The sequence below is a fragment of the Rhodnius prolixus genome, unplaced genomic scaffold (assembly GCF_049639745.1).
Source record: "Rhodnius prolixus isolate KJV_2025 unplaced genomic scaffold, Rpr scaffold_17, whole genome shotgun sequence".
Lineage (NCBI taxonomy): Eukaryota > Metazoa > Arthropoda > Insecta > Hemiptera > Reduviidae > Rhodnius > Rhodnius prolixus.
Window position 1 is genome coordinate 2,290,411 of NW_027411626.1, and position 27,225 is coordinate 2,317,635.

The window sequence follows — 27,225 nt, forward strand, 5'->3', positions numbered from 1 at the left end:
CGCAGCCAAAAGAGGCTTATTGTGCCAGTCCCATTTTTGGATCTAGTAGATGAAACCTCCCTTACTAAAGAGGTTGAGGACTTTCCCTACTAGTTCTTTTTGCGCTACAATCTCCTTTGGTCTCAAAGTTCCGAAGGTTTCATAGCACAAGTAAGAGGCCGTTTCCTTCTCATCCTGTCACAATCTGCACACAACGGTTCCGAGCTAATAAGCCCCCCCACCTTGTACAGATGACTATGCCCCCTATGTGTACTGTGTAAATGTATTGGGGTGTAACAGGTATATGTTGTTCATGTTTATGTTGTTAGGCTGGGATACCTGCAGGGACGCCAAGTACCCTGAAGAAGTGGCTAATCCATTTCCTCCTACGGGAAGATCAATCACTAGGTTACATTAAATTTCATTTCAATAGTTTTAAAAAATATGTTATGAACTTCATTAACATTTTTAAATAACACACACACACACACCATCTAAACTCCCTCATTCAGTCAGCGAGAGATGGTAACATAAGAAATCTCTGCACCAAACTGATCAAATTTACCTCTGATAGTGGATGGAAATCCGAAACGGATAAAATCGACGATATTATCGATCCCAGCGGATTTAAATCAAATTTTCAACCCTTAAATATTACATTACCAAATTCAGCCTCATTCCTAACTCCATCAGCTCCGTTACTGAGAGTTACGTGATCCTGAAGAACCGCTCAATACTGTAAATAATTACATTGAATTGATTGATTGATTGTTAATAATTTTTTTTTATCTCTGATTTCATCAATCCTCATAAAACTTTCAGAATTGGTTCGTGTTGGTGGTATGCGTTCCAAGTGGTGGATCTGGCCGTAGTCAAGACAGTGAAGACGAACTAGAAGATGAACTGGAAGATGATCTGTTATATGATGAACAGACGGCCACCAAAGATGATCATACGCTATTGTTACAGCCAGAATTGTACATTGTCCAGCCAAGGGATGATTATGAACTCCAGATGGATCCTATATGTACGATAAGTTCTTGAGTTTACGAGACACGTTCGTATCGACCGTTTGTTATATCGCCGACGGTTGCTATAGACGAATATAGAAATAAAAATCAAAACAAGCATCTACTTGAGAAACTGATTTAAAAGAATTTTGGTTTATTTTACTTTTTCAACATGAGATAACAGCCTCCAAAATGGTAAAACATTGCAGAGTTATATTTTACCTGCGAGTTCTACGTCTTTTGTATTTATAAATAAGACACAAGAACAGTTCGAATTTTTTTCCAAACTTAGAAGCTTCAAGGTTTAATAACTTCGAACTGACTTAATATTTAGCTAAAGTTGGCTAAGTCAGTTCCTAATTTGCATTAATCTTTACTTTTTTAATTAAAACAGATTAGTTGATGTTTTCTTTTGATTTCTTTTTGAATGTATTAAACAAAAAAATTGAAAAATGTTTGTCTTTTACTAATTACTAATTATATTTCAATTAGTAAAATCAACTGAAATCAGCCCTTGTAGCCCTTGTTACCTTCACAGAGCAGAAATCAACTCTCTGGGCAGTGCCCTTAAAGTTACTGGAGAAGTAACCTATTGTGGTTACTAGGGGTGCGTTCCACTAAGCGACCACAACGATCAAAACATACCTTCAGGCGTTCCACTTGGCGACCGCGGTCGTTGTGGTCGTGGCGAAAACGTCACTATTTTCGCTCTCGCGAAGCCCACAACGCCCCATCTATAGAGCTGGGTCGAAGTGGGCGTTCAGAAATATGGCGACCGAAAAAATTATCTCATGTAAATGAAAGTATTATTTCATGTAAATAATAGAATGTATTTCTCGAAAGTCTACAAAAAATAAATAATTACTTATCCCTTTACATACTAAATCACTGAATAACACAAAATCATTTACCTGAAATAACTTTTAAATTCTTCATCTGAATAAAGATCAATTACAGTGATAGCTAAGTTTTCGCTTTTTATCATTGCGATTTTGTAAAATTGCATTCCACTCTTCGTCGGAACTAGATAAAGAACTTTCTAAAGCATTATTAATAAATAACCAACTGTTGCCACAAAAGGCATTTTAATTTTATTTAAACGTAAATTATATAAATACTCCACTAAAATGTAATATAAAAAATTGAATTATTTATATATTTTTAATATAAGTCAACTTTACCAATAATTAATAAAGTTTATTATAACTGCTTATAAACGGGGTTAAAATTAAAAAAAACAACCTCTTCAAGCTTCTGACTTATTTTCGAGTCCGCCATTTGTAATGTTTACATGAACGGTTAAAACGCCCCACAGTCCGTTCCACTTGGGTTTTCTATCGCAACGCTCGCAAGTGCAAGTGGAACGGGCAAAACCGCACGGTCGTGAGCGTGATTCGTTGTGATCGCTTAATGGAACGCACCCTAGGTAAAAAGTCCAAAGGGGGCCAGCCTGTCGCTTCTAGGGGATTTAAGCAACCCAATCTAGTTGCTCTAGAAAAGCTAATCACGCTCTAGAAAAAAAACTGGTAACTTAAAAAATTAAAAGAGAGAGAACAGAATAACTTTGTAAAATGTTCTTTGATTTTCTTATAAAATGATTTGTTAAAAATTTATTCATTTTGTAGCTTTTCCGACGCCAGAAAAAAGCTTTTTTACTTTTCCGGCTCTCGGGTATTATTAGTTATACTTAGTATAAATTACGTTTACATCTAAAATACTAGTTTTGATCAGTAAATTTAAAAAATATCAATGTTATATACTCTACTAGTCTACTTGTTTTACTTTATTGTAACTGTTTCTGTTATGTTTCAGTTGATTGTTGAGCTTAAGTCAGTTTTAAATTAAATATTGTAAAAATTTAAAAAGTGATTATAATATTAATTTTAGATCTTGAAAAGAGCTATTTAATGCCAATATGTCCAATATAATTGAATTACTTTAATGGGGAACACAGATTAAAAAATGTAAAAGATGTAAAAATCAATAAAACGACAATCATAAATTTGACAATACATTAAAAAAAGAAAGAAAAAATATGATTATTTATTATATAGTATTTTTGGCTGCAATTATGAGACATGACCCAAAATATTGGGTCCCATATTCAAAAAATTAAAAAAACTCGTTGATTTTTCAGTTCGTACAAAAAAATAAATAATTTGTCAGCATTAAAACAACAAACTGTAATAAATTTTGATTTGATGTTAATTATTTAATTGGGAAATATTACGGGCACCGGAAATTGGCCATTTATCTGAGTAGATTTTTTTCCCCCCACTTACAGCTTCATCGAAAATTGTTCAAGTTTTTGGGCTTATTGGTTTATCCTCCACTATCGATTCTTTTATTCGATATTTTTCCTTGTATGGTTCATTTAAGGGTAATTCTAGGATCGATTGTTCTTACTCTAAAGAAAAAAAAAAAAAATGGATAAAATGACTTGCTACAGTTTCCAGTTTGAAGCAAAATGAATGGGTCTATTAAATTCCCTGAGTTTTTCCAAAATCCCTCCTCCCCCCGCAATTTTTCCGTAAATCAACTCGGCTAATTAGTTTTCCTTTACTAATAGCTTTTCTTAATTAAACTGATATTCTGCACGAGGATTTCACTATCCCTTACTTCCCCTTATCCTACGTAAAGTCCAGGAAATCGTGCCGGTTTTCTAGTTTTTAGTTTTTTTTTTTTTTACTCCCAAAATATCCGAAGAAATATGGGCAATTATGATGCAGAAGTTTGAAGAGAGAGATCCTTTGAATCATGAGGTCACATTTTACGATACAAATTTCATCTTTTTTTTTTTTTTTTTTAATACGTCTTTAAATTTGAATCTTATGGTGGCAATCCAAAAAACCTAATGATAACAAAATCGGGGGATACACTTTGAAATTGTAGTTTCGAATCTATCGTCTACATCCAAAATTAAATTAGACCACTGGATAGCTAAAGGATCAAAGAATACATTACGATAAGCGAGGACTGTGACGCATCGCGCGCGGTCGAGGGGGAAGCGCCGCCATTTTGAGATCATTTTGCTGCGTATCGAGATTTTTCAATTAGTATAACTTTTAACTCGGAGAAGCTACGATGTTCGTTTAAGTTTTAATCGTCAGCTGTCGTCACAATCTATCGATTGTATTTAAAACATTAGTGTAAAATAGTGACAGTGAATATAATAAGGTGTTAGAATAAAAAAATATTATCAAAAATATATAATGTAGGCCTATAAGAGGTGAAAAGCCAAAACCAAATACAGAGATCGTATACAGTTGGAAAGGGCTTCTCATGAACAATCGAATGGTAATAATAAAACCCCATATGACCGAGTCAAGCTGTGCCGGGAACGTAAAAGAATGAATGCGGCCGAGCGGATCAACGACGGTGTCCAGTACGGTTGAAATTATGCAAGTGGATGATGAAAGTCGCTTCTACATGGACAACGGACTGTATAGGCATAGATTGTGTTCGATCGTCGATTTGTTTCCTTGATTTCATCCTAAATACATAAATAAAAATATTTTATATAAAAAATATAACCCGTTACGTAAACGTATTCACGTACAACACACGGCCGTGTCCATGGCACAGCCACAGTTTTTTTTTTATTTTTGCACCTGGTCCTTATTTATATTAGGGAAAACCAGCAACTCCCCGGATTGGTCAAGTGTTTGCAAACCCATTTATTACTAGAATCTATTTAGTAAATATCCTCTATTAACTCCATGGAAACATGTATTTCAGGTGCTTCTAGAACATTGTAAGTTTTATTGTAAATACTGGAAAAATCAAACTCAAAGTCACTGCTAAAAAGTTCTTCGTTAAAATTTTTATTGTGTAAGCGCTAAAATACATACCTAAACTTGACTAGAATTAAATTAGTCCAGATTTACTTTCTGATGTGTGGACTTTGATATTTACGTTGAGAAATCCTAAAGGAAGGAAGTAATTATTGATGAAATCTCCCTCATCAACTTGTGACTATCCATAGAATGACAACGAGTAGCATTCGACTGTAAAGTGCAATGAGATAATTACTCAAAACTGCATTCATTACAGAATATTCTGTTTTAGGCGTTAATAAATTTATTAATGTTCAAAAAAAAAAATCAACGAAATATTACAAATATTTGGAAAGATATGCGCCATTTTTGGGTCATTTTGGTAGTATCCTTAGAAGAAGCCTCATCTAACAAGTCTTTGGCTTTAGTAAAAAAGGATTGTAAATTCATTAGGCTCCAGTTTGGTTCATGTCTAATCTTCAAATGCTATAAACGTTTCTAGTCATTACTACATGATTTATAGTCATTATTAAATGATTTTTAGTCATTGTTACATGATTTCTAGTCATTGTTACATGATTTCTAGTCATTATCACATGATTTCTCGTCATTAATACTTGATTTATAGTCATTATTAAATTATTTCTAGTCATTATTACATGATTTCTCTAGTCCCTATTCATTCTATTAAGGATAACTAAAACAATAATCTTTTTCAATTGTATTCTATTTTAGCTGAATTATTTTTAAAAAAATGCCATTAAACTTTTTCTGCTGGCCAATCCTCCATGTTGGACTTGAAATGAACATGTGTAAAATTATCTCAATGAATGGAAAATGCCTAGTTTAAAGAAAAGTTATTAATTTTATGATAATATTTCTTAATTAAGAGTTGTTTTGGGGGGGTTTTCACTGTTATTGTTATTTAACTAGCTTTATTAAGCTCAGGTAATCATTATTTCTGGTACTTAGCATTCGACAGTATTCTGTTCCGGCAGTCTAGAGTGCAGTTAATCAACGATCTCCGGAAAGACTGCGGATCCAATTTTTATCTCCACTTTCCCACAGAATCTACAGGGGATACCATCACGTTTGCAGGATACAGAATTCATCTTCAGGATGCCCATTTGTCCACTTATAATGAATGCCTCATGAGTATTGCATTTCTTACACTTCGTGATAGACAATATATATATATATATAGCGGATAAATGTGGTCAGCATGAAAAGGGGAAAAATTGTTGAGCATTTTAAATTTGAAATTTACCTATAGGCGCCAATAGTGGTCCCTGTGATTTCAGTCACCCGAAAGAGTAACATTACTGAATCCATTTTCTGGAGTTTTCTTGAAAATGTCTTCTAAATATTTTCATTAAACTTGGTATGTTCCTTAATTTTTCTTACAAATTTTCCCCAGAAAGATCCGAGTAAGATCACATCTATGAGTAGCGCTTAAAACTGCTCCCTTAGTATAAACATAATGTCCTCATTTTTGTTAATAGTGTTAATATTAAGTTGTATCTTATTTATAAAGCCGAACTTTAGAAAACCTAACGACCAGAACTGATTAAATGTTTTGTACAAATAGATCAAATTATTGGTCTATTTTATCGCATCAATAATATTTATAATTTTATTTATTAATTTATTAAAAACACAATGTTCATCACGAATTATTAATTGTCCTCCCGGAAATATTGATCAACTTTTTATATCCCCGGTACCAGTAGAATCCCTCCCTAAGCACACACAAGCACAAATACAGCGGATGCTGGATGCTGTGAGTTCCCCCTGGCTAAACGCCAGCGCCAAGTCTTAGGTCAGTTTTTTTTTTGGTTACACTGCCTCAGAATTAATTTTCGTGTCTTTACCCTATTCTCTTTCTTGTCGTTCTTCTTCAACGAAAGAAAAGACTATTGTCACAGAAATAGCATTTTTAAAAAACGATAATAATCGTAATAGTTTAAAAAAAAAAATTAAATTAAAAAGAAGCAACTATTATATGATCTGTGTTTCCTTTCAATTAAATGTGAAATTCAGATGTTTTTTCAATTTAATTTTAATCTTAACATTTTATCCTCATGTTCACATAACATTTATAAAAAAAAATACAAAATGTAAAATATTATACTACATTTTTAACAGTATTAATTATCAGTATTAAATGGCGGAGAAAAAAAAAATGTAAAAAAATTATTAAATATGGTGGCAATACTTATAAAAAAAAACAAAATCAAAAACTCAGATTACCCATTACTACTGTTCTGTAAATAAATAGTGTAAATAAAATTGATGAATTTTAATGAAATTACAAAATTATTAATTTTTAAAAACTATTCAATTCTATTATACAAAAAAAAAACTAGATAACTATATTTTTGAATTAACCCTCCCCCATTTAAAAAAAAAAAATATACACATATTATAAAAATGGAATTAAATAAATTATAATCTGTTATTATTTTGAAAAATAACATGTAAAGATAATTGTGACAATATTGTACTTAATATTAATAATAATATCTATTATTCCTTTTTACATTGCCTTTATATTAAAAGAAAAAAACAAAAAATATTTAATTGGGCTTCACAAAACAACAGTTCAGGGGGAAGTACGAGTATTGATAGTTGAATGTATCGAAATAAATTAGTTATTGTTCAGAAATAAATCTTGTTTTAAATTTAACCTACCATTAATTCTTCTTATTTAATTATTCATTGATTGATATACCTGAAGGTGTTTGAACAACTCCTTATACTATAAGAACCTTTGTTTGTTTTTTGTACTTGAATAAATATCGATCATAATGTAGGTATCGATTATAGAATCAGTGCAGGATTGCTCTCCCAAAAAAAAAAAAAACCTCCAATTGTTTTACTAATTGTTACTTTTTCTTTGTAAATCTTTGTGAATATTATTCATAGTTTGGAAGACTTCGTAAAAATTAATAAGTCTAAAGATAAACTATAAGATATTTCTCTAGAAATGATGTCAAAATTATTGTAAGTATTATTTTCTTTTCGTGAATTTTGTTATCAATGAACACTATTTATATCGTTTTAGTTAAATTAGAAAAGACTAATTGAAATTTTTGTTTTGTGTAGCCCAGTATTCATTGTAAATAGAAATAAATACAAAATTAAAACATAAACATTATTGAAATTCTTGCAATTAAATTGCAAAGTTAAAAAAAAAAAAAAAATCGGAAATGGTTTAATAAAATAAAGTTCTCTGGAAATTTAATGTACATGAATTATGGGAATGGTAAAACGAAAAATATTAATTTTAATAACAAAGGAAACTATATGCTCATGTTAATTATTAATATTCGATGTTTTAATATCTAAAAAAAAGTTAATTAATTAAGAGAAAAAGAAAATGTAGAATAATTGTAGTAAACCTTTTTGATGTTTCTTTTTAATTTTTCAATATTATTTACAATTTTCTGTTCTTTTAAATTAATATAAAGACATAAAAAAAGAAAGAAGCAGAATTCTTATATTTCATTGTTTTTTAAAAAAAAATACAAATAGGTAATTTCTTTGTAAAAGTATTATTTATTTTTGAAATGTTTTAAATAATAATTATAAAAATTTTATGAAATCTAATTTACTGGCTGAGTGTAAATCAAAATAATATTAATACAAAAAAAAATATTAGCTTGCAAAAGTTTTTAAGACCAAATTAATTTAAAAAAAAAAAAGAAAAAAAACAAATTAAACATTATAATTGGCCTTAATTAAAAAAAATTTAATGTCTAAATAAAATTACTTTCTTTTAAGAGTATTTTTATTTATTGATTGTAATCAATACACATTAACATTAGTTATAGTTTATTATTTAAGACCATGGTACTAGCTAGTGTGGAAGACGAAATTGAGCTATGGTTATCTCAACAAATTGAATTCCTAATCAAATTCAAGTCCTTTGCAATGGGCAAATTCAGACCCACCATTTCTCTCATGAATCCTTTAGAAAATAGAAACTAAAATCTATTAAAACTAAATGATAACAAACATTCCATTTTGAGCATACATTCTGTGAGCCGACGTTTAAAGGGTTATTTGAGTCCAAAAACAGTGTATTTCAGAAAATGGTCTAAATTTATGGAACTATTTTTATTGGTTTTGGAGATAATCTTAAAAACTACGTATACCATAACACAGTAAGTATTAACCACCCCAACAATTGTAAATTTATCAAATATTAAAAACAACTTATTATTCATTCAACCTGGAACTATTTTATAGTTCTACGTTTTTCACTGAAAAAGAATTAATAACAAAGCACAAAGAGTTACATTTTCTACCTAATTATAGTAAATTCGGACTACTAAAATAGATGCTTTAAAACAATACCAACAGAGATATAAAGGATTAAAATTTGAATGAAGTTGAAAACCACAAAAGTTTCACCTTCTATATCTCATTATCTTTTATCACTAAAACATTGCGATTAATACCAGTTATAAAGCTAACTATTGTCTACAATTAGATAAAGAATTCATTGAAATCAAAACAGTAGAAAGGGAGATATAGAGGTTTGAAATTTGAACGAATTTGAAGAACACAAAAGTTTAACCTTCTATATCTCATTATCTATTATCACTATAACATTGCAATTTACGCCAGTTGTAGAGCTACGTTTTCTCTACATTTTGGTAAAGAATTCATTAAAATCGAAACAGTATAAAGAGTGATATAGAGGTTTCAAATTTGAATAAATTTGAAAACCACAAAACCTTCTAACTTTATAAGTTTGATTTTAGTAATAATTGGAACAAAGGAACTATTTTAATTATTTATTTTTAAATAAAATTTTGTATTACTGTAATTCAGTGGTTGGGGTTCTATGATTAGACATTTTGATAGTTGACAGAAATACATGCCAATTGTATGTAGCGGATTTTTCTAGAACTATTTTGGGACACTGCAGAAACACCAAGCAAATGAAATATCCCTCAAATGAAACATTGGAATATTGTTCGCTTCTTACTGCTTTTAAGCAATATTAAAATACTATGTTTTTTCATAGTCTAATATTTGAATGTGTATACTCTCATGTTGCATACAGGTCTATTTATTAATCTATGTTTCATGGTGTTTACGGGAATCATTTACTTTCAGAGTGTATCGATGTTAGCTACGAATTTCTTTTTTAAAAAATTATCGATTTCTTTCGATATTACTAGCAGAAGTTGGAGGTTGCAATGTGATAGACTTATGGTAAATGTTTTGTTCATACTAGTATTTGTGTACATTACTTGTGGATGTAAGTGAAATTTTTGATTCAAGTTCGTCATTTTCTTAGTAATAATAGCGATCAGTCATCCTTTAATGTTGGGATTATGAGAAAAGAAAGTATTTATTGAATACAACATGCGATTTTTAAGGATCACAGCTATTTATTTGTGGTATAATGTTCCTGTGCTTAAAAGACCACTTCTCAGAACCAGTTGTTCATGCTATTGTACAAAAAATGGTAAGTAATACTGTAAAATAGGTGGTTATAGTGTTTCTATATAAGAAGATTAAACAATTTTGGTTTTTTCAGAACAAACAACCGACCAAAAGTACTCATTATTTTTTGACGCCAAAGTTCAAGAATTGTTGAAAAGATTAACAGAAACAGATTTAGAAAAAGTATATCTGAAGAAAAAATTGGGTGGAAACCCTCAAACTCCTGAATACAAGTTTATGACTGATGAGGAATTAGCTGTGGTAAATTTTTTTTGAATCACTATTTTTATACGTATAAAAACTATTCTCTTATTATATTTTGTTTCAATACACCCTGATCATTGCTAGTATTGTTATTTTTTATAGGCACTTAAAGATGCAGAAATACGTGCAGAAAAAAAAATGCAAATGCCACCCGTACTACCTATAAGAAACGAAATCGAACATGTATTTGTTAAAGATAATAAATTGAAAGGATATAGTGAATCAAAATTTGTTTTTACAGACATTACTTATGGAAAAAATGATCGAGTATGTATTATTTGATTTAATGATTTTATTCAGGTTTAATATTTTTTGTAAGATATTATTAGGAGTGATTAGAAGATATACAAGTCTAATTCTTTAACTCTTGTGACAGTTTGCATAGGGCTGGGTAAAAGTTTATTTTAAAAAAAATGCCTGAGAACAATGAGCCATAACAATAAAGTAAGATTGATTTGCAAAAAAAAGTCTCCCGAATATCGTGTGGCGAAATGTCCAAGAATTTTTACCTAATAAGTACGGTGACCATACGTTCTTTATTTCACTGCTCTATCCTCTAAATTTTTTTTTATTTTCTAAAATAGGCCTTTTGTCCTTTATTTTGTAAGCTCGACGCAATGTTACAAAAAAATTGAATATTTTCATTGGTGAATAATTAGTGGACGAATGAAAAAACCCCTAAGCACATTAGAAGCATCTATTTCCGTTAAATACAACTTTCAAATGAACTGTATGGGATTTTTTGGACTTTTTAAAGCGAGAAACCAACGCTATTAAAAGAAATTAATTCTACCTTAAAGTATTAAAATTAATTTTAGTTAAATTTTACTGTGTATGTGTAATAATTAAGATTCTTTAAAATTTTAAGGTATGTATTGTTGTATTGCACAATTCTTCGTAATCAATGTTATATACTTATGAATTTTATTAGTTTTTTTTTTAAATTTTCTTCAATATGTCCTTTATTCCCCCCCAAAAAAAATATGGTCACCGTCACCTAGAGCCTACACTGTCTTCTTAATGTTTAGTACAACCATTATTATAAAAATTCTCAAATAGGCGTAGAATCAATAGTCTTAGTTAAAACATTACCAAGGCAACGTTCCAGAAAAATTATTATTATCCCGTTTAAGGGTTTCCTTATCGTATTTCCTATTATAGGAATCAGCTACTTTTTCTATCATTCATTATAAAGAGGTTTGTGTTCAAGTGCTAAACTTGGTGAACATCAATTAGCAATCAATTATCCAAAGCATCTTGTAAAATAAACAATTAATATGTATTATTTATTATATTTGCTAGAACAGAGTAATTGCAGTTAGAGAACCGGATGGTACTTTGAGAAAAGCTAATTGGGAAGAGAGAAGTAGGATGAATGAAATTTATTTTCCAAAACTGGAAAGAAAATTATGGATGCCAACAATGTTTAAAGATGAATACTTAAAGGTAAACTTAATTAGAAATTTATTCATCATTATAGAATATATTTTGATACTTTAAAATGATACATTTACAAAATTCTAGTGTGGACACTCGCACAACCTTCTTTTATTACTGGCCGAAAATGTAAATCTGTAATGTTGGTCGACATTTTAAATTCAGCAATTTTTTTTGTAACAAATTTATTTTGAACTAAAATTGTACAATTTGTAAAATTGTATATCACTCTGATAAGACACCTTAGATGGAAAAGCAGTCTTCCATCTATCCTCCTTTGTTAAAGTAAAGTAAAGTAAATGCCTATTTTTTCAGGCGGGCTTAACGTCCAACTACCAAATTAGGTGATGTGGACGAAGGCGACTAGCAAACATACTTTACTGTAAATTACTTTTATTAATCATTAAATAAAATCCAAGGCCTAAGACTGGGAATCAAACCCACTAAACCAACAATACATATTAGCTTTACAGGTCTCGCCTCTAACCGCTCGGCTACCGTGGCGTCTTCCTCCATTATTATTGTTCTAAAACTATCCTATAAATGGTAGGAAATGAAAAAAAATGAAATAAAAACAAAAAAATCTGCTCAAAAAACTGCTATTTCCTGTTGTGATATATCTTTTAAAGACCTAAGACACGCCACAATAGCCGAGCGGTTAGAGCCAGCAAAGTTAATATGGTATTTTGGTACTGGGTTAGCTTCCCGTCTTGGCTTTGGTTTTTATTTAATCTTTAATATGAACATTTTAACAGTAAAGAATGTTTGCTAATCGTTTTCGTCTACAACACCTATTTTGGTTGTTGGTTGCCTGAAAAAAAAAAAGAAGGCATTTCTTTAGTTTAATCAAATTTTTCCATACAAAAATTGATTATAAATTTGATTAGACCACCATGGGTAAAATGTGTACATGTAGTTAAAAAAAAAAAATTTGAGTCATTGAGGAAATCTGAGAAAAATCGCTCTTTAATTTGGGGGCTTCTGGTTAAAGAATTCGGAACAAACAGGAAATTGGAATGTTTCAGCTTCCTGTAATTTTCTTTTTTTAAAAAAATATTTTATTCACAGGCAGTGTTCCCTCTAATTTTTTGTGACCTGTGTGCACACTTTTTTAAACATAATAAACAAATTTTGTGCAGCAATTTAAAAAAGCTCATATAATAAAAAAAAAAGAAGACAATTCAAGAATAGTGTGAATATTCAGCCAAATTGTGTTCCTAATTAAACGCATTGACTCGATCTTACAGCATACCACTTGTACTACATACAATACAACGGAACACAATGAAAAATTACCCTAAAATCAAGTCAAATCATTAGATCGTGAAGACAGAATTTAGCTGATTACTGTGGTTTCCCTTTTCCATTCAAATGGAAAATAACAAAATTTAAATAGGTTGAAAAAATAGTTGCCAGTTTCAGTCATGATATATTTATTATGCCGAGCTTTCGACCTAGGGTCTAGGTCTCATCTTCAGGGCTAGTTTACAAAGTAATAATATTTTTACATTGTAGGGTTGGTGTGTCTTCTGTCTTGTCTGTTCATGGAATCTCATCAGCATATCCATATGCTCCTGCAACCGGTTTCTTTGTTTCGTTTTAATCAAAAAATTTTTGTGCGCGCAAATATTTTTCATGTGCGCTATGTTTAAAATTTATGTGCGCGCGCACACGCGCACGGCTTAGAGGGAACACTGTTCACAGGCACAGACCATTTTTTTTTCTAGAAACCGCTTTTCGAACTCATATAGATAATTTGTCTAAGAGAATTTAAAAAAAAAAATAATTGAATTTTACAATTATAGAATCAACTAACTTTGTTTTTTTTTCTCATTTTGTTAAAGGATTTATTAAATAGAAAAGAATATCTATTTATATTGGATAGAGCTTGTCTTCAATTCGAGCCGGATGATCCTGACTATATAAGAGTGACTTCAACAGTTTATAATCATATAAACGAGGAATCAGAGTTCAACCATCTTCGTTCTACCAGACATTATGGTTCTTTGGTATTCTATTTGATCATAAATCGTAATATTGACAATCTTCTGGCAGAAAATTTGGAAACTGATAGGTATGATTTTTCGAATATATATATATATTTCATTTTTTTGGTATTTAAAAGTTGTGTGAAAAACTCACATGATAGTTTGTGGCAATTACAAGTAGTAAAATTAATTATTGAAAGTTGAAATTACAAATTGATTTATACATTTAGGTTAAAAGAAGCAGTTTGGGCTTTAGATTTATACAATGTGATAAATCCAGAGTCTAAATGTGACCATAAATTTGTAGAAGGAGCAGAATTGGAGTATATAAAGGTAATTAATCATTTTGTTTGTTAACTTTTTGATTATCTTAGCAAATTCCCGGTTTAGATATCTGGAATATGTTTAATAATAGAAGTGGAGGGGTTTGTTGCAAAATTCTCATAAAGAAAGGAATCTGGAGATCATTCATTGGACAGAGTGCAGAAAATATAACAGTGGAAAGTGGTCATTAAGTAGGATGAAGAGACGGGATGGCGTAGTTTGTCATAATGCAAAATAGTTAATCCTGAGCGTGAATTATCGTCGCTTGATTGCCCTTAGAGGTTTTCTTTTTCGGGTAGCGAGGAAATCTTTCCCCTCATCGGTCCCGAAAAAGCTGTTTGCGTGTCGGCTACATGTCTTTGATAAGGATAGTTTAGGATGTTGCTTCTCAAGGTTTGTTGTTGCAGTTTGTTCGGGACAGCTTTGAACCCAGCTTGCCCAGACCTGGGGCTGGATTCTTCTCCTCCTAGGCCTGTTACTGTGTTTTCCTTCTCACCCTCTTTGGGATAGCTAAATGGCCCTTAAGTGGTTTTAATAGCGTAGGGTTTACCCCCTCGCAGACGATATCAATGAAGCGCCCGACAGTATTCTGATTTCTCAGCATCAGAGATTCACTACCTTTTTTTTTTTTTGGATCGATTGCTCACCATAAATATTCTTTCTTGCTGTCGCCCTTCAAAATTGATGAGCATTCAAGCATTTATTGCTGAGAGCGCATCTTATTGTTTTTTTTTTTTTTTTTTTTTTTTGGCGCATCAACAGCTGAGGTCATTAGCGCCCGGAGCTTTTTCCAGTGCACTGCCGGCCTCCGGACAGTGTTCTCTCGTTACAGACAACACTGTCCATCACCGGACAGTGAGCTGTAAGAAGCTCCTAGGAAGAGAAAATCTAAGGGTCAGCTGCTGGATTCGAACCCGGGACCTCCGCGTGGGAGTCCAGTATGCTAACCTCATAGCTAATCCCTTCCCTCAATTTATTGTTGCCCTACACTTAAACTTAAAGAATTTGTATTTAAAATTATCAGAAAATAATCTGATGTGGAAACTCATCCGACTTCCTCTGGCTATAATTCTCAAAGTTCTCAACACACAAATTCTCTTCAAAGTCCTGAATGTTTCAGTCATTATTATTTCTTATCACTTTAGAAGGACTGTAACCACTTTCTCTCTCAGAAGTATCTTTAATCCTGGTAGATATATGGAATATGTTTAATAATAGAAGTGATGGGTTCGTTGCAAAATTCTCATAAAGAAATGAATCTGGAGATCATGCCGCGGAATTCATTGGACAGAGTGCAGAAAATATAACAGTGGAAGTGGTCATTAAGAAGGATGAAAATATATAATTTATTTTTTATCTGATATTTCAAATAAATGTTTTTCTAATTTATAGCACCTAACTCCGGTGTTAATTCTTAGTGCTTGTTCTAATGGTTGGTGTGTTAATTCTTACTGCTTGTTGTTTAGAAAGTCTCTTGACCTAATCGCCTAATTTTCCGGCAGAGCCCAACGTCCTACTAACAAAATTATCTTATCTTAAATAAAATATAATCCACTTTATCAGCAGCTTTCTTAGGATCTTACCCCAAATCGACAACAAACTTATGCATTTGTCAACTTCATCAAAGTGATTCTTTCTTTCCAGTCTATATCACCGAGATGTTCACCTACTCTCGCTTTAAACACATTCTTCCATTGACTTTCTCCCTTGTTGATTATGTTTCTTTCCATCGTAACTTAAAAAAACTGAAAATTACAGAAAGTTCAAGTTTGATATTTTACTTAGATGTTAACCTGATGGCATAGTAATGTTTTTTGGTCGAAATCCCTGTAATCGGATATACTAAGTATACTACTTAGAACTATAACTTGTTCTTGAAAGTTTTTTCAGGAAATTCGAGTATAGGCCCATCTGGGAAGAGAGAGGGATGATTAGATTTCATCATAAAGATACCTGGCAGTGTAATGTACAGTTTCAAAAAGATTTACAGCTTGATTAGCATTTAATTATAATTCCAAATTGTGGGAATTGTAGAACATTTGTAATTTAGAACCTTGATATAGTGCCTATTTGTAAAATTATAAACCTTTCATCAAACAACAAAAAATTCAAGGAAGAAAAAACAGGACGCGACATACCATACATTTTAGTCAGACTGTATAAAGTGGTCGTCGTGCGTGTAAATCCTCTTGGTGGTGGAGGGGTCGGGGTGGATCCAGTCTAGACTGTCGAGCCGTTTTTGATAAGAAATGACGTCAGATGTTGGATGATGATATTCATGTAACGTACTGTTCCAACTTGATCACCCCACTCTCGAGCAGATGTTCAATTTCGAAAGAAATTCAATTGTGGTGACAAGATAATGCACCAACTCTACATATTAATGATTCTACCATATTAGCACCAGAATCACTTAAAAGCCTTTGCAACTTTTCACAAAAAAAAAATAAATAAAAAACCGGCGTGAACCTACATAAAACCTTTCTCTTACTATTATTCTTCAGGTTTTCCTTCAAACTTGCACGTTTTAGTAAACGTTAATCATCTTCCCAGTAGGTTATGCTACAACACGAAGACTTTTAGCCATCAGGTTCTTCCCAGGTCCCGTAAAAAAAAAAAAAAAATCACAACATACATGAATAGAGGAGTGTAATAGCTAAAAATTTCTTGTGCACAATTAAAATCGGTAGGGAGAATTTACTGTGTCAAAGGGATAAATATGTATACAGGTTAAGTTGTGTACATTTGGAGGCAAAATAATGAATAAAATTTTCATTAATCTGTAGTCATTTTTCTGAACAAATTAATGTGATACAAAACTTTCATTTTTAAATCTGGTACAGATTTGCACAGATTGGGCAAATTATTGAAAGCGTTATTTTCAATTTTGATTGTGTTGTAATTCAAAACTGTCATTATGAAGCAGGTTATTGATTGTGACACATTCAATTGTTAGCAATGTAAATATTTGTGCAACTGGTTAATTTTTATGATTTCAAGTGTTGAATATGTGAGTATTATTATAATGTTCTTCCTTCATACATTGACACACACAGTAATAATAATTTTTTTTTATTCGTTTTATAAGACTTGTATTTTTTTGACGAAAAATTTTAATATTATTATTATTACATTATAAAAATATTACAAAAATTAATTAACAGTTTGAATTTAGAAAATATTGATGTAGTAATTTAATTATGAAGAATCGATGTTTTAAGTATCGAGTGTGCTATTCTTCACTAGCAGTTCATTTCCACAGAAAAGAGTTTTTAACAGTACTAATAGTATCATTATCTGGGTTTTATTGATTAGTTCTATTGTTGGGAAAGGGAAAAAGACAGAAAACATTACTTCTTTAAAGTTTTAATTGAACTATTTGACCAAAAAAAACCTTATTACAGGTTCTGTTAATTCACAGGTTATGTAATGTTTTGAGACGTAAAGTACGTGCAATTTTCAGTTATTTTGTTAAGATACGACTAATACCCGTACCAATTTAAGAAGAAGGAAAAAAACTTGTTTAAGTTTATGAAGACCTTAATAGATGTTGTTTTCCGTGAACCAAAATCAAAATATAAATCGAAAAATCTGTATTACTATACTATTCTATACAATAACGGTTAAGAGAAAATTATACATTGTAAAATCGTGTTGTGGGTGTATGTGAACAATTGATTAAAAGGATTTGTTAAAAAGTAAACAATGATATAAGTTATATAATCAAAATTGACAAGTATATATTGTCTTACTTCAATAAGGTTTGTTTGAAAACACGATTGTTTTCTGATGTCCTCCAACTTTTATTTTTAGTATGCTATAAATTCCTTTTATTTTCTTTATTAAAGTAATAAAATGAAATCCTTTCTTTTTTACAGGCATTTATTGATCAATGTTCAACAAATAAAGGAAAATTGGAATTAATCTACAATAAATACAAAGATCTATTAAGATCGTCTAAATTACAAGCAGTGAATTGATTTTTGCTTTCATGATTTATAGTCAGTTGTAAGGTATTATTTTATTTTCCTGTATATTGATTTATAATTGAAACATTTTTTTACAATATATTTAGTTTCGTTTTTCCTCCATTTATTTTATAATATCCTCGCAAAAATGCAGTATTTCTCTGAAGGTAAAGTGGGAAATAAGAAAAAAAATCCATTATTCAAGGAATCTGTTCAGTAATATTTTAGAAAAGAACACATAAATTAATGATCTGAATGACCTTGTATTTTTTCTATACATCATCTATTATAGTATGGAGACTAAAAAAGGATCTAGTCCGTCATTAAATTTAATACAAATATTTATTGTAAACTGATGGAAAGTTTAACGTTTCTGAACATTATAAGCTGCATTTTTTTTTTTTTTTTTACTGATTAAATTTAATAACTTTGATTAATGTAAGTCAAGTGTGGAAGTTTTTAAGTTTTCACGTTTATACCCTTTTGAGTGGTGCGCTTTTTGTAGGCACTCAGTTTAAGTAATTCTCTTCCGGTGACCGGAAATACTCGCACGACTTACTCTTACTACTCGTAAGTTCTAATTCTCTAAATTTTTGTTTTTCAAACTCCGAGATCCTTTAAATTATTTTTAGTTAAAAAACGTTTTCCCGTAAAAGTTGTAGATTATATGTATGTGTTTGTAATAATTATATGAAGTTTAAGTAAAATTAAAGTAGCAGTTTGTGTGAGTTTTTAAATAAGAAAAATAAAAATTCGACATGTAAGCACTTACAGTCAATCGATTTTCATCAAATTTTAAAATTGAGGGGCCCAAGAGGGGGGCTAAAAAATTATTACATCCGGTGAAAACGTATTTAAAATTGCAGGAATGCAATACTTCATCTGAAAAAGGGTAGTAAAGACTGCCAAAAAGTTGTTTGACAAATGATGTAAAAAAAAAAAAATTCCTTCATCTTTGCAACTTGTAGAATTCTTTTCCTTTTTTTGCCAAGTTATTTTTAAAAATAGTGTAAATATTCGTTGGTCCAAAGAGTATAACAACCATAGATTGTGTGTTATTTCTATTTAAAATGCCATATTGTAAGAGCCAGTAAGAACACTTGTATACATACTACACTGAAGGCGGAACCCTCATTCTGACTTCTCCCCACTCTGAACTCAGTTTTATATGTATTCTAGCTACTAGGTCATTAGCCTGGTCAAAATTTTTGGTCGCTGTGAAATGTGCGTACTGCTTTGCGCTTACACATCCTACGCATCTTTTTTTCTTCTTCTTATTTCAAAACAGATAAGGAACTATATTTAGAATTTTTGTTTAAAAGGAAGATTGTGAACTCTTATAAAACTTTTGGTAATTCTCTAATTGTGAACTTGCTTACAATTACGATTCGTAGAATAAGTACTTAGTAGGTCGTGTGTAGCAGAAAAATAAAGAAACAATCTAGTTTTTCTGGCAGACTTAAGTCCATAACTTAACTTACAGGGTAAGTTTAACATCCTCTCTCCTATGTAGGGTACGTGTAGTAGAAGTACGGTATCCCCTCTCTTCCCCCTGCTCTTATCTGGGAATGCCCTTAACCAGTTGAACGCGAAATTTAAACCACCCACAAATGTGCGGAATTAAAATCAGACAATGACGTGTATACACGTCGAACGCAGGGTAAAACAACACTGCAATCTCTCTGGGGGCTTAAGATTACAGAGCATTCTGTGCTCATTCCAAACTCTTGCACCGCTTCACATATGCATTGCTCTTAGTTAACTAGAGACGCAAGAGCTTTGAATTCTGTGCAAAATGAAATCATGCTCGTACTGAGGTCCTGAATCTCTATCTAAAAGGTTAAAAAACGGCATTACACAAGGGTTGTGAGAGCTTTTGATTTGTGTGCGTAATTCCCCAATCTCTAATGCGGAGACCAAACATGTACCAACCACTTACCATTTGGCTGGCTCCCACAGCAGTTCTATTGGTAAGATAAAGGAAACATCCTACCAAATAATATTCTTAATGTATTTTATTAAAATCTCGAGTTTTTTTATAGTTAATTTTATATTTTTCACGACGAGTACACAGGTTGTGAACACACCGTAACAAAGATTTGGTTTGACGTGTATACACGTGGTTAATTGATCTAACTATGGAATGGGTTGTTGCAAAAAAAAAAATTACAGTGATAAAGGAGGATTTGCCCTATATTATAAAGAAAATTTGGGAATTTTATCTTTTATAGAAAAGGATAAAAAAATTGTCAAAGTTGGGTGTTTTTCAACGTTACGCTTTTTCGTGCACTTTTTGACGATCAACCCTTATACAACTGTCCTACCGGACAGTAGAAATATAGGGCAGAGATCAGCTAAGTTTGTAGCGTGGTGGACTTGCATACTTCTATGTCCCGGGTTCAAATCCAGGAGTTCTAAACTTAGATTTTTCTCTTCCTAAAAGCCCCTCTTTCCTGTACTAGACAGTGTTTTTTTAACGAGGGATAGCACTGTTCTTAAATGTTAACGCGCCTCTTAAATATTTTTAGAACAAATGTTCTGTTATAAAAAAAATAAATTTATTAATCTGTACAGATCAACAAAAATCAATAAAAATAGTTATCAAAAAAAAAAAAACAGTTGGTTAGTACAATGTAATAGCAAACAAGATTGTGTTTTGTTATCGTTTTATTGTTGATAACGGAAGAAATTGTCCATAAATGCGTCTGAAATTCAAGTAATGAATGAAATTACTACTGATAACAAGATGCCAAGACTTTTTGAAACGCTATGAATAATTTGCCGCAAAAAAAGCTATGGGAAAATGCGGAAAACAATTCATATCTCTCTCACGCAGCCTCTCTCTTTCCCCCTTAGATTAAATTCAAAGGCATATAATAAAGGAGCAGTTATAAAGGTTTTTTTTAAAAACTCAAAACCTTGAGTTGATATCTACGAGCAAAATGCGACATGTTAAAAAATACGCAATAAATGGAAAATGCATATAAAAAACTAAACAGGCATGAAACATACACTCGATTTTCCCAAGAATTCAGTTCTATAGATTTCAGAGAAAATTGCTGGGAAATTGAAAGAACCCTTCGGGAAAATCGGACTTTGGTCACGTGATTTTCTTCATCCTCGGAATTTCAGAATTGCGTAATGTACTTCCTTTAGTTTTTCAGAGTTTTCCTCGAATTCGAAATTTAATCGCCCTTTACAATGAAAACCCGCAGAATCGTACATTATACCTGTCACTTAGAGGAGAGAATAGGCTGACTGCGAAAATTAATCCGTCAAGACCGTGTGAAGCTATAAGGATGGATTGTAGGCCTATTAACTGTGGCCACTGCAGGCTCAGGAAACACATGCATCGCAAGGGCCTGGCAGATGAGACAGCCTTTGCAGGTTCTGTCAGGAAGAGGAGGAAGGAAACGGGCATTGCACGTGTTGTGTGTCAGTGTGAAGGGCTTGTCTGGGACTAAGGATGTTACTTCTCGGGGGAGGAAAAAACCAAGGCCTGGAGCAGCTTTACCCAAAGAGTCTGATTAAAAGGACAGGTCTGGAGGGTGGAGCTTTAGAGTGAGAGAAGGCACAATAGATCCAAAGGGGTCGTAGTGGCGTAGGCCTTGAGGCCGCCCTAGTCTAATCTAATCTAGAGCGAAGAATAGCCATAACATTTCCCATGAGCCCTTTTTATCAAATTTATCCCCCAAAAAAAGTCTTAGAACAACAACAACAAAAAAAAAAAGAAGTAAATAATGCACTTAATAAAATGGTAAGTCCGGTACTTGAAATTTCCATCAAACTAGAAATTTTAGCAACACATTTATCAATTTATTGGAGAACCAATGTTTCAGTTAAAAGTTGTAGGCCATCACGAGTTCAATATGTGTTTGCACAGTTTAAAGTAAATGAAGCCATTTTTGGAGAAAAAAAAGTCAAAAAACTGGTCAGTCAAGTGATCGATAATGCTTATTTTGGTTTCTAGTTTGATATTTTGTTTACACATACGTACACAATTCCAAAAACCACTTTTTCGGACTCAGGGGATCTCAAAAGAAAATTTTCCAATGAAAAACTTGAAAATTTGAAATGATTACAATATTTTCCTTACCAAAGTAAGAGTGAGTAAAGATAATCCTGAATTTTATCGTATTAGTGAAAAGTACGTGGAGAAATAGTTCAGCAAAAAGACTCCAAGAGAGCGTAGGTTATGTTAGGAAGATGACGTGGCAATGTTGAAGGTCACCTAATTCACCAACACACAGCAGTGAATTACCTTCCCTGTCGACGCCGGCAACACAGTAGTGTACCGGCATCCCGACCTTAGACATCTAACTCTTAGTTCATACCTGTCAGTGCTTGCATCAACTTTATAAGAAACTCACTATACCAGTTTTTTTTTTTTCTTCTTTTTCGTCTTCTTCTAGATTGGGTTAGTGTTGTCCTAGTTCTTCTTAATCTTTGGTTACATTATTTTAAATTTTTTAGTTTTAGCACAAATGTGTAAATGTATCACATCAAAATTTTTGTATTTCTTTGTTTTTTTTTTTGTTTGATTTTCAATAGGGGGAAATAGTTATTAGCGAGTAAACGTTAAAAATATGACTTTAATCTTGGGAGGAGGTATTGGAGGTCTTTCAGCTGCACATTACCTAATAAAAGCTGGCACGAAGAACCCAACACTATTGGAATCTACAAACAGGGTAGGTGGCTGGATACAATCAATTAAGGATACAAAAACTGGTATAGTTTTTGAAAAAGGTCCTAGAACGTTGAGGATACGTGGCAACATTGGTATGAATACTTTGTCATTAATAGAAGAATTAGGTTTACCAGAAAAGATTAAACCAATTACTATTGATCATCCATCAGCGAAGAATCGATTTATATTTGTTAATAATCGTTTACATATTTTACCAACAAGTTTTTCCTCACTTTTTAAAAAAACACCACCATTCTCAAGTCGTTTATTTAGAGGTTTATGGCGTGATTTAACATCACCGGTGAAAAGATCCAATGATGATACAGTTTATGCGTTCATTGAAAGACGTTTTGGTGGCGAAGTGGCCGATTATCTTGTCAGTTCCATGATATGTGGTATCTGTGCGGGTGATGCAAAGGAAATTAGTGTGAAATTTTTTGTACCTGGTTTGTTTGAGGCTGAACAGAAACATGGATCAGTTATTAAAGGTTATGTAAAGGAGATTATGCAAAAGAGAAAAGTGGTAGATGTGGAGAAAAACTTGAATCCGGTTGGTAGTTTACATGAAAAAGCTAAAACAGAAAAATGGAGTGTTTTTGGTTTAGACGGAGGTATGACGACATTGGTTGAAGCCATTAAAGAAGAAATAGCCACAAAAGGGGCCGTTATTAAACTGGATTCACAGGTAACAAATTTATCAGTACAACCTGGTGGTGTGAAATGTTGTATAAACGGTAAAGATATTTATGAATCTAATCAATTAATTAGTGCACTTCCGGCAATAAATCTAGCTCCACTAGTGAAAGAAGAACATCCGTTATTAGCTGAAGAACTTTCTAAAATTCCTTATGTAACAGTAGCTGTAGTGAACCTTGCATTTAAAGGTCAATTATTAGACAGGGAAGCATTCGGCTTTTTAGTACCACCTTCCCAAGGTCTGCCCATATTGGGTGTGATTTTTGATTCTTGTAATTTCCCACAGGATAATCACACCATACTAACCGTTATGATGGGCGGTAAATGGTTTAATAAATTCTTTGGTGAAAATCCAACGGAAAAACGCTTATTGAATATTGCCGTTGGACATTGTAGAGACATACTTGGCATTACACAGATACCAATTTGCCATCATACGTCCATACAGAGAAACTGTATCCCACAATATGTGGTCGGCCATCATGATAGAATTGCAAGGATATACAGTTATATAAATGAGAAACGGTTGCCACTCTCCTTGGTCGGCTCTTCTTACACAGGTATCGGTATACATGATGTAATATTGTCAGCAAAACGTGCTGCAGAACAATGTGCAAACAGGAAGTGAGTTTAATTTTCTCTTTTTTAAATACCAGCTGTTTATTGAATTACATTCCTTTTTTTTCAGACTCACATTTATAATATTAATGGTTAACATTGTTTTTTTTTTGTGAATTTAATAAACCATTTTTGTTTTTTTCTTGTTTATAATGTCTTAATATTTAAATCTTGGACCAAAGAAATGTATTTCAACTTTTATTTGTTTTGTAAAATTACCAGAGAAGTGCCTGTAATTTGCGGGCGAACTCCATTCTAATGCCGGCTTTGTTTTAAAAAGAACATATTAAAAAAAATGTAAATATTTATCTTTGTAAATTATTTTTATTAAAATATCTTGAGTTTAAAAAAAAAAGTCTTGAAAATATTTAGATGTTAAAAAAAGTTTTTCCTCTTAGAAAAAAAAAACAAAGAAAACAAGAACACTCGAGTGCTATTAAAATAAAGGAATAACCTGTTTATGAATGCAAAAAAAGTAGAAAGGGTTCAACCTCTCCCCAATTGGTCTTATACTTAGGGTGCAACCAGGCTGATGACATACTTAGCCGCTTTTATTGAATGAGTATTACTTTCTACTTTGCACTTCAGAGTATTAATCTACTTTTAAAATAGTATAATAATTAATTATAAAATAGTAAAATCCTCCAGTATTTCAGTTCTTCTTTGGTGACACCATGATAGTTTGTAGGCAGCTAAGTTATACATCCTCCAGTTTTCAGTTCCTCTTTCGGAGTGAAATTTTAATCTACAAAAAGATGAGTCGTGAATCGCAATTAGTGATAATCTGAAAGGTGCGAGGTTTTGGGAGATTCAATATTTAAGGATGAACTTTAAAACTCTATTCATTAATTTTTTGAGGCATTCTGAATTTTTTAGAGTTTGATCTTGTATTAATATGTTACAGGAGTACTTTTTGTTTCTGTTGGGGTACAATAGAAAGCACAGAGTCTTATCTATTTGTTCTTGTGATAGCCGAAACCAACTTGAAATGAACCACTAAGTAGAATAATAAAACGCCGAGCCTTTTTTTTTATATATATATATATATATATATATTTATTCTGCTAGAAATCCTTCCTTGTCAATCAAGGGAGGTTTTGTGAAGATAAGATTGGGAATTCATGTGGGGAAAAACCTACTTCTCCGTATATTGTCCAAGCATCATGCTATTCTGGAAAGCTGTATGAAAATTTCAAGGTTAACGGACAAGTTTCCTTGTACTTAAGATCAGCTTCTTTTTATAGAGTTACCTCGCCTATTAGAACTCTTATGAAGCATCCATAGAGTATTTAGTAACCTTGAAGAACCTTTGCTGCTTTAACCAGATTTTCTGCAGTTACTTTGTGGGTTTTTTTATATACTTAGCTTGGGAAGCACAATTACCCAGAAAAGCCTTCGTTTTAATTTGTATTTCATCCCCGATCTGGGGAAAGCATCCTTAAATGTGGGGTGGATTGACATCAGGGAGTGATTATCTTGAAACTGTCGGCTACTCGCTCTTCCTGAGGGAAGAGAAACTAAAATACTAGGTGATTTTTTTTTTTTAGTTGAGCAAAGCAATATATCATACCTAGTATCATCCAAGTTTCGTTGAATCTTGGAAGACTTCTTCAGAATATCTGGCAAAATAGGGTACGAGTAGGGAGGGAGTGTTGTTGATTATCCCTAACTGTTCTCTTTCTAGAACTTCTCCTCGAAAACTTAGGAAAGTAGTTTCTTGGTCTGGCCTTGGAGTGTCTCACTTATAAAACCAACAGAAGCCGCTGTAGACGTATTTTGATAGAGGAATACTTTCCTCCTTAACAGGAAAAACCACACATAACTTTTTCCAGCATCCATTCCACTTAGTCATAATCATCAGGTATTAAACTCATTTTGTAAATAACTGAGACTATAATGGTCTCAAGATAAAGAAATAGTATTATATCTCAGGAGTGAATAATTATAGCTAACTAATTTATTAAAGTTATAAATTCTACACAAGGTAGTATTCCTTTAACTTTTCACCCGAGTGTATTTTAAAAATGTTCTAAACAAAATTAAGTAGAAATCCTTTAAATTTTGTAGATTGTGGAAATTCCTATTAGGCTGTGTTTTTAATTTATTGAAAATAAAAATGAGAAAAAAAAATTAGCGTTTTTCTTTAAAAAAAAAAAAAGTTAATGTAAATAATTATTGTTGAAAATTGCATTTTCTTTCTCCTCCCACCCTAAGACTGAAAACTACAAATTTTTCTTTCTTAATTTGCAGTTTTTATTGGAAAAATTTTCTTAGCGTGTGGAAAATTGTTTATGTAGAATATCGTTATGTACAGTTTGTTATTTGATTTTTTTTTAGCCAATGAAATATTAGATCTGTAAAAAAGTAAAGAGAGCAATTATGTATTTGTTAAAAAAATAGAAAATAAAAATATGTTCGTTTAAAATATATGTTAAAAAAAATTAATACATTTTACTCTTATAATGTTCTTAAATTTCAATTTTTCAACATGAAATGGACCCTTTCCCCCCAAGCACAGCATCTTTAAAAAAAACGCTTAATGTGGGAAGATATACGTCAACAGGAGGTTTTTTTTCTTTTATTGTTCATGTGATCGATCATACAAGGTGCGTCTATTATCGGACTATAACATATATCGATATTTTCAGGAAAAGACTAAACTTATGTAAAAAAATAATCTATATTGCATTGAATTGTTTAAGCGGAGACAACTGAGGTAGCAATGATTCAAGTCGATTGTAATGTTTAATTGTTCAAAAAATTTATCGATTATAAGATAAATGAATATGAAATTCCACTCTTATCTAAATTCATTTCTCAATTTAAAGAAGAAGAACAAGAATAAGAACATTTTTTTGAAAAAGCGGTTTTTGCTCATTTTCGGCATCTTTTTTCTCGAAACCTATTAGATCTGGGTTGTTGCAAAAAAACAAAAATTACAGCTATAAAGGAGGGTTTGCCCTTTATTTTAAAGAAAATTTGGGAATTTTATCTTTTATAGGAAAATAGAAAAAAATT

At 31.6% G+C, this 27,225-nt stretch overlaps 2 protein-coding genes across 8 annotated transcripts in view; both read left to right on the forward strand.

Annotated features, from left to right (window-relative positions):
* Positions 1 to 10,247, forward strand: part of LOC141459698 (uncharacterized) — a 323,978-nt gene extending 313,731 nt beyond the window's left edge. For 2 of the 4 annotated variants that reach the window (XM_074139052.1, XM_074139053.1), the window contains exon 11: positions 802 to 10,247. In XM_074139052.1, the coding sequence (XP_073995153.1) occupies positions 802 to 1,023 (222 nt within the window). In that variant the 3' untranslated portion in view covers positions 1,024 to 10,247. The remainder of the gene's footprint in view (positions 1 to 801) is intronic. The other 2 variants (XR_012461593.1, XR_012461594.1) reach the window with 2 other exon arrangements.
* Positions 10,105 to 24,509, forward strand: LOC141459699 (protoporphyrinogen oxidase-like). 4 transcript variants are annotated; one of them, XM_074139058.1, is made up of 8 exons: positions 10,105 to 10,247; positions 10,320 to 10,486; positions 10,592 to 10,756; positions 11,792 to 11,935; positions 13,771 to 14,000; positions 14,145 to 14,247; positions 18,117 to 18,251; positions 22,758 to 22,895. In XM_074139058.1, exons 1-7 carry the CDS (start codon positions 10,145 to 10,147, stop codon positions 18,216 to 18,218), a joined length of 1,014 nt encoding a protein of 337 aa, XP_073995159.1. In that variant the 5' UTR covers positions 10,105 to 10,144; the 3' UTR covers positions 18,219 to 18,251; positions 22,758 to 22,895. The 4 variants fall into 4 exon arrangements, with proteins under 4 accessions (XP_073995159.1, XP_073995156.1, XP_073995158.1 ...); XM_074139055.1 differs by lacking the exons at positions 10,105 to 10,247; positions 10,320 to 10,486; positions 10,592 to 10,756; ... (1 more) ...; positions 13,771 to 14,000; positions 14,145 to 14,247 and adding an exon at positions 17,403 to 17,999 and having other exon boundaries at positions 22,758 to 24,509; XM_074139057.1 differs by lacking the exons at positions 10,105 to 10,247; positions 10,320 to 10,486; positions 10,592 to 10,756; ... (1 more) ...; positions 13,771 to 14,000; positions 14,145 to 14,247 and adding an exon at positions 17,403 to 17,684 and having other exon boundaries at positions 22,758 to 24,509.
* Positions 24,510 to 27,225: the final 2,716 nt, after the last annotated feature.

What these genes read in the sequence shown, in the direction of transcription:
- LOC141459699 (XM_074139055.1), top strand. Translation starts at nt 22,793, where the DNA reads ATGACTTTAATCTTGGGAGGAGGTATTGGAGGTCTTTCAGCTGCACAT.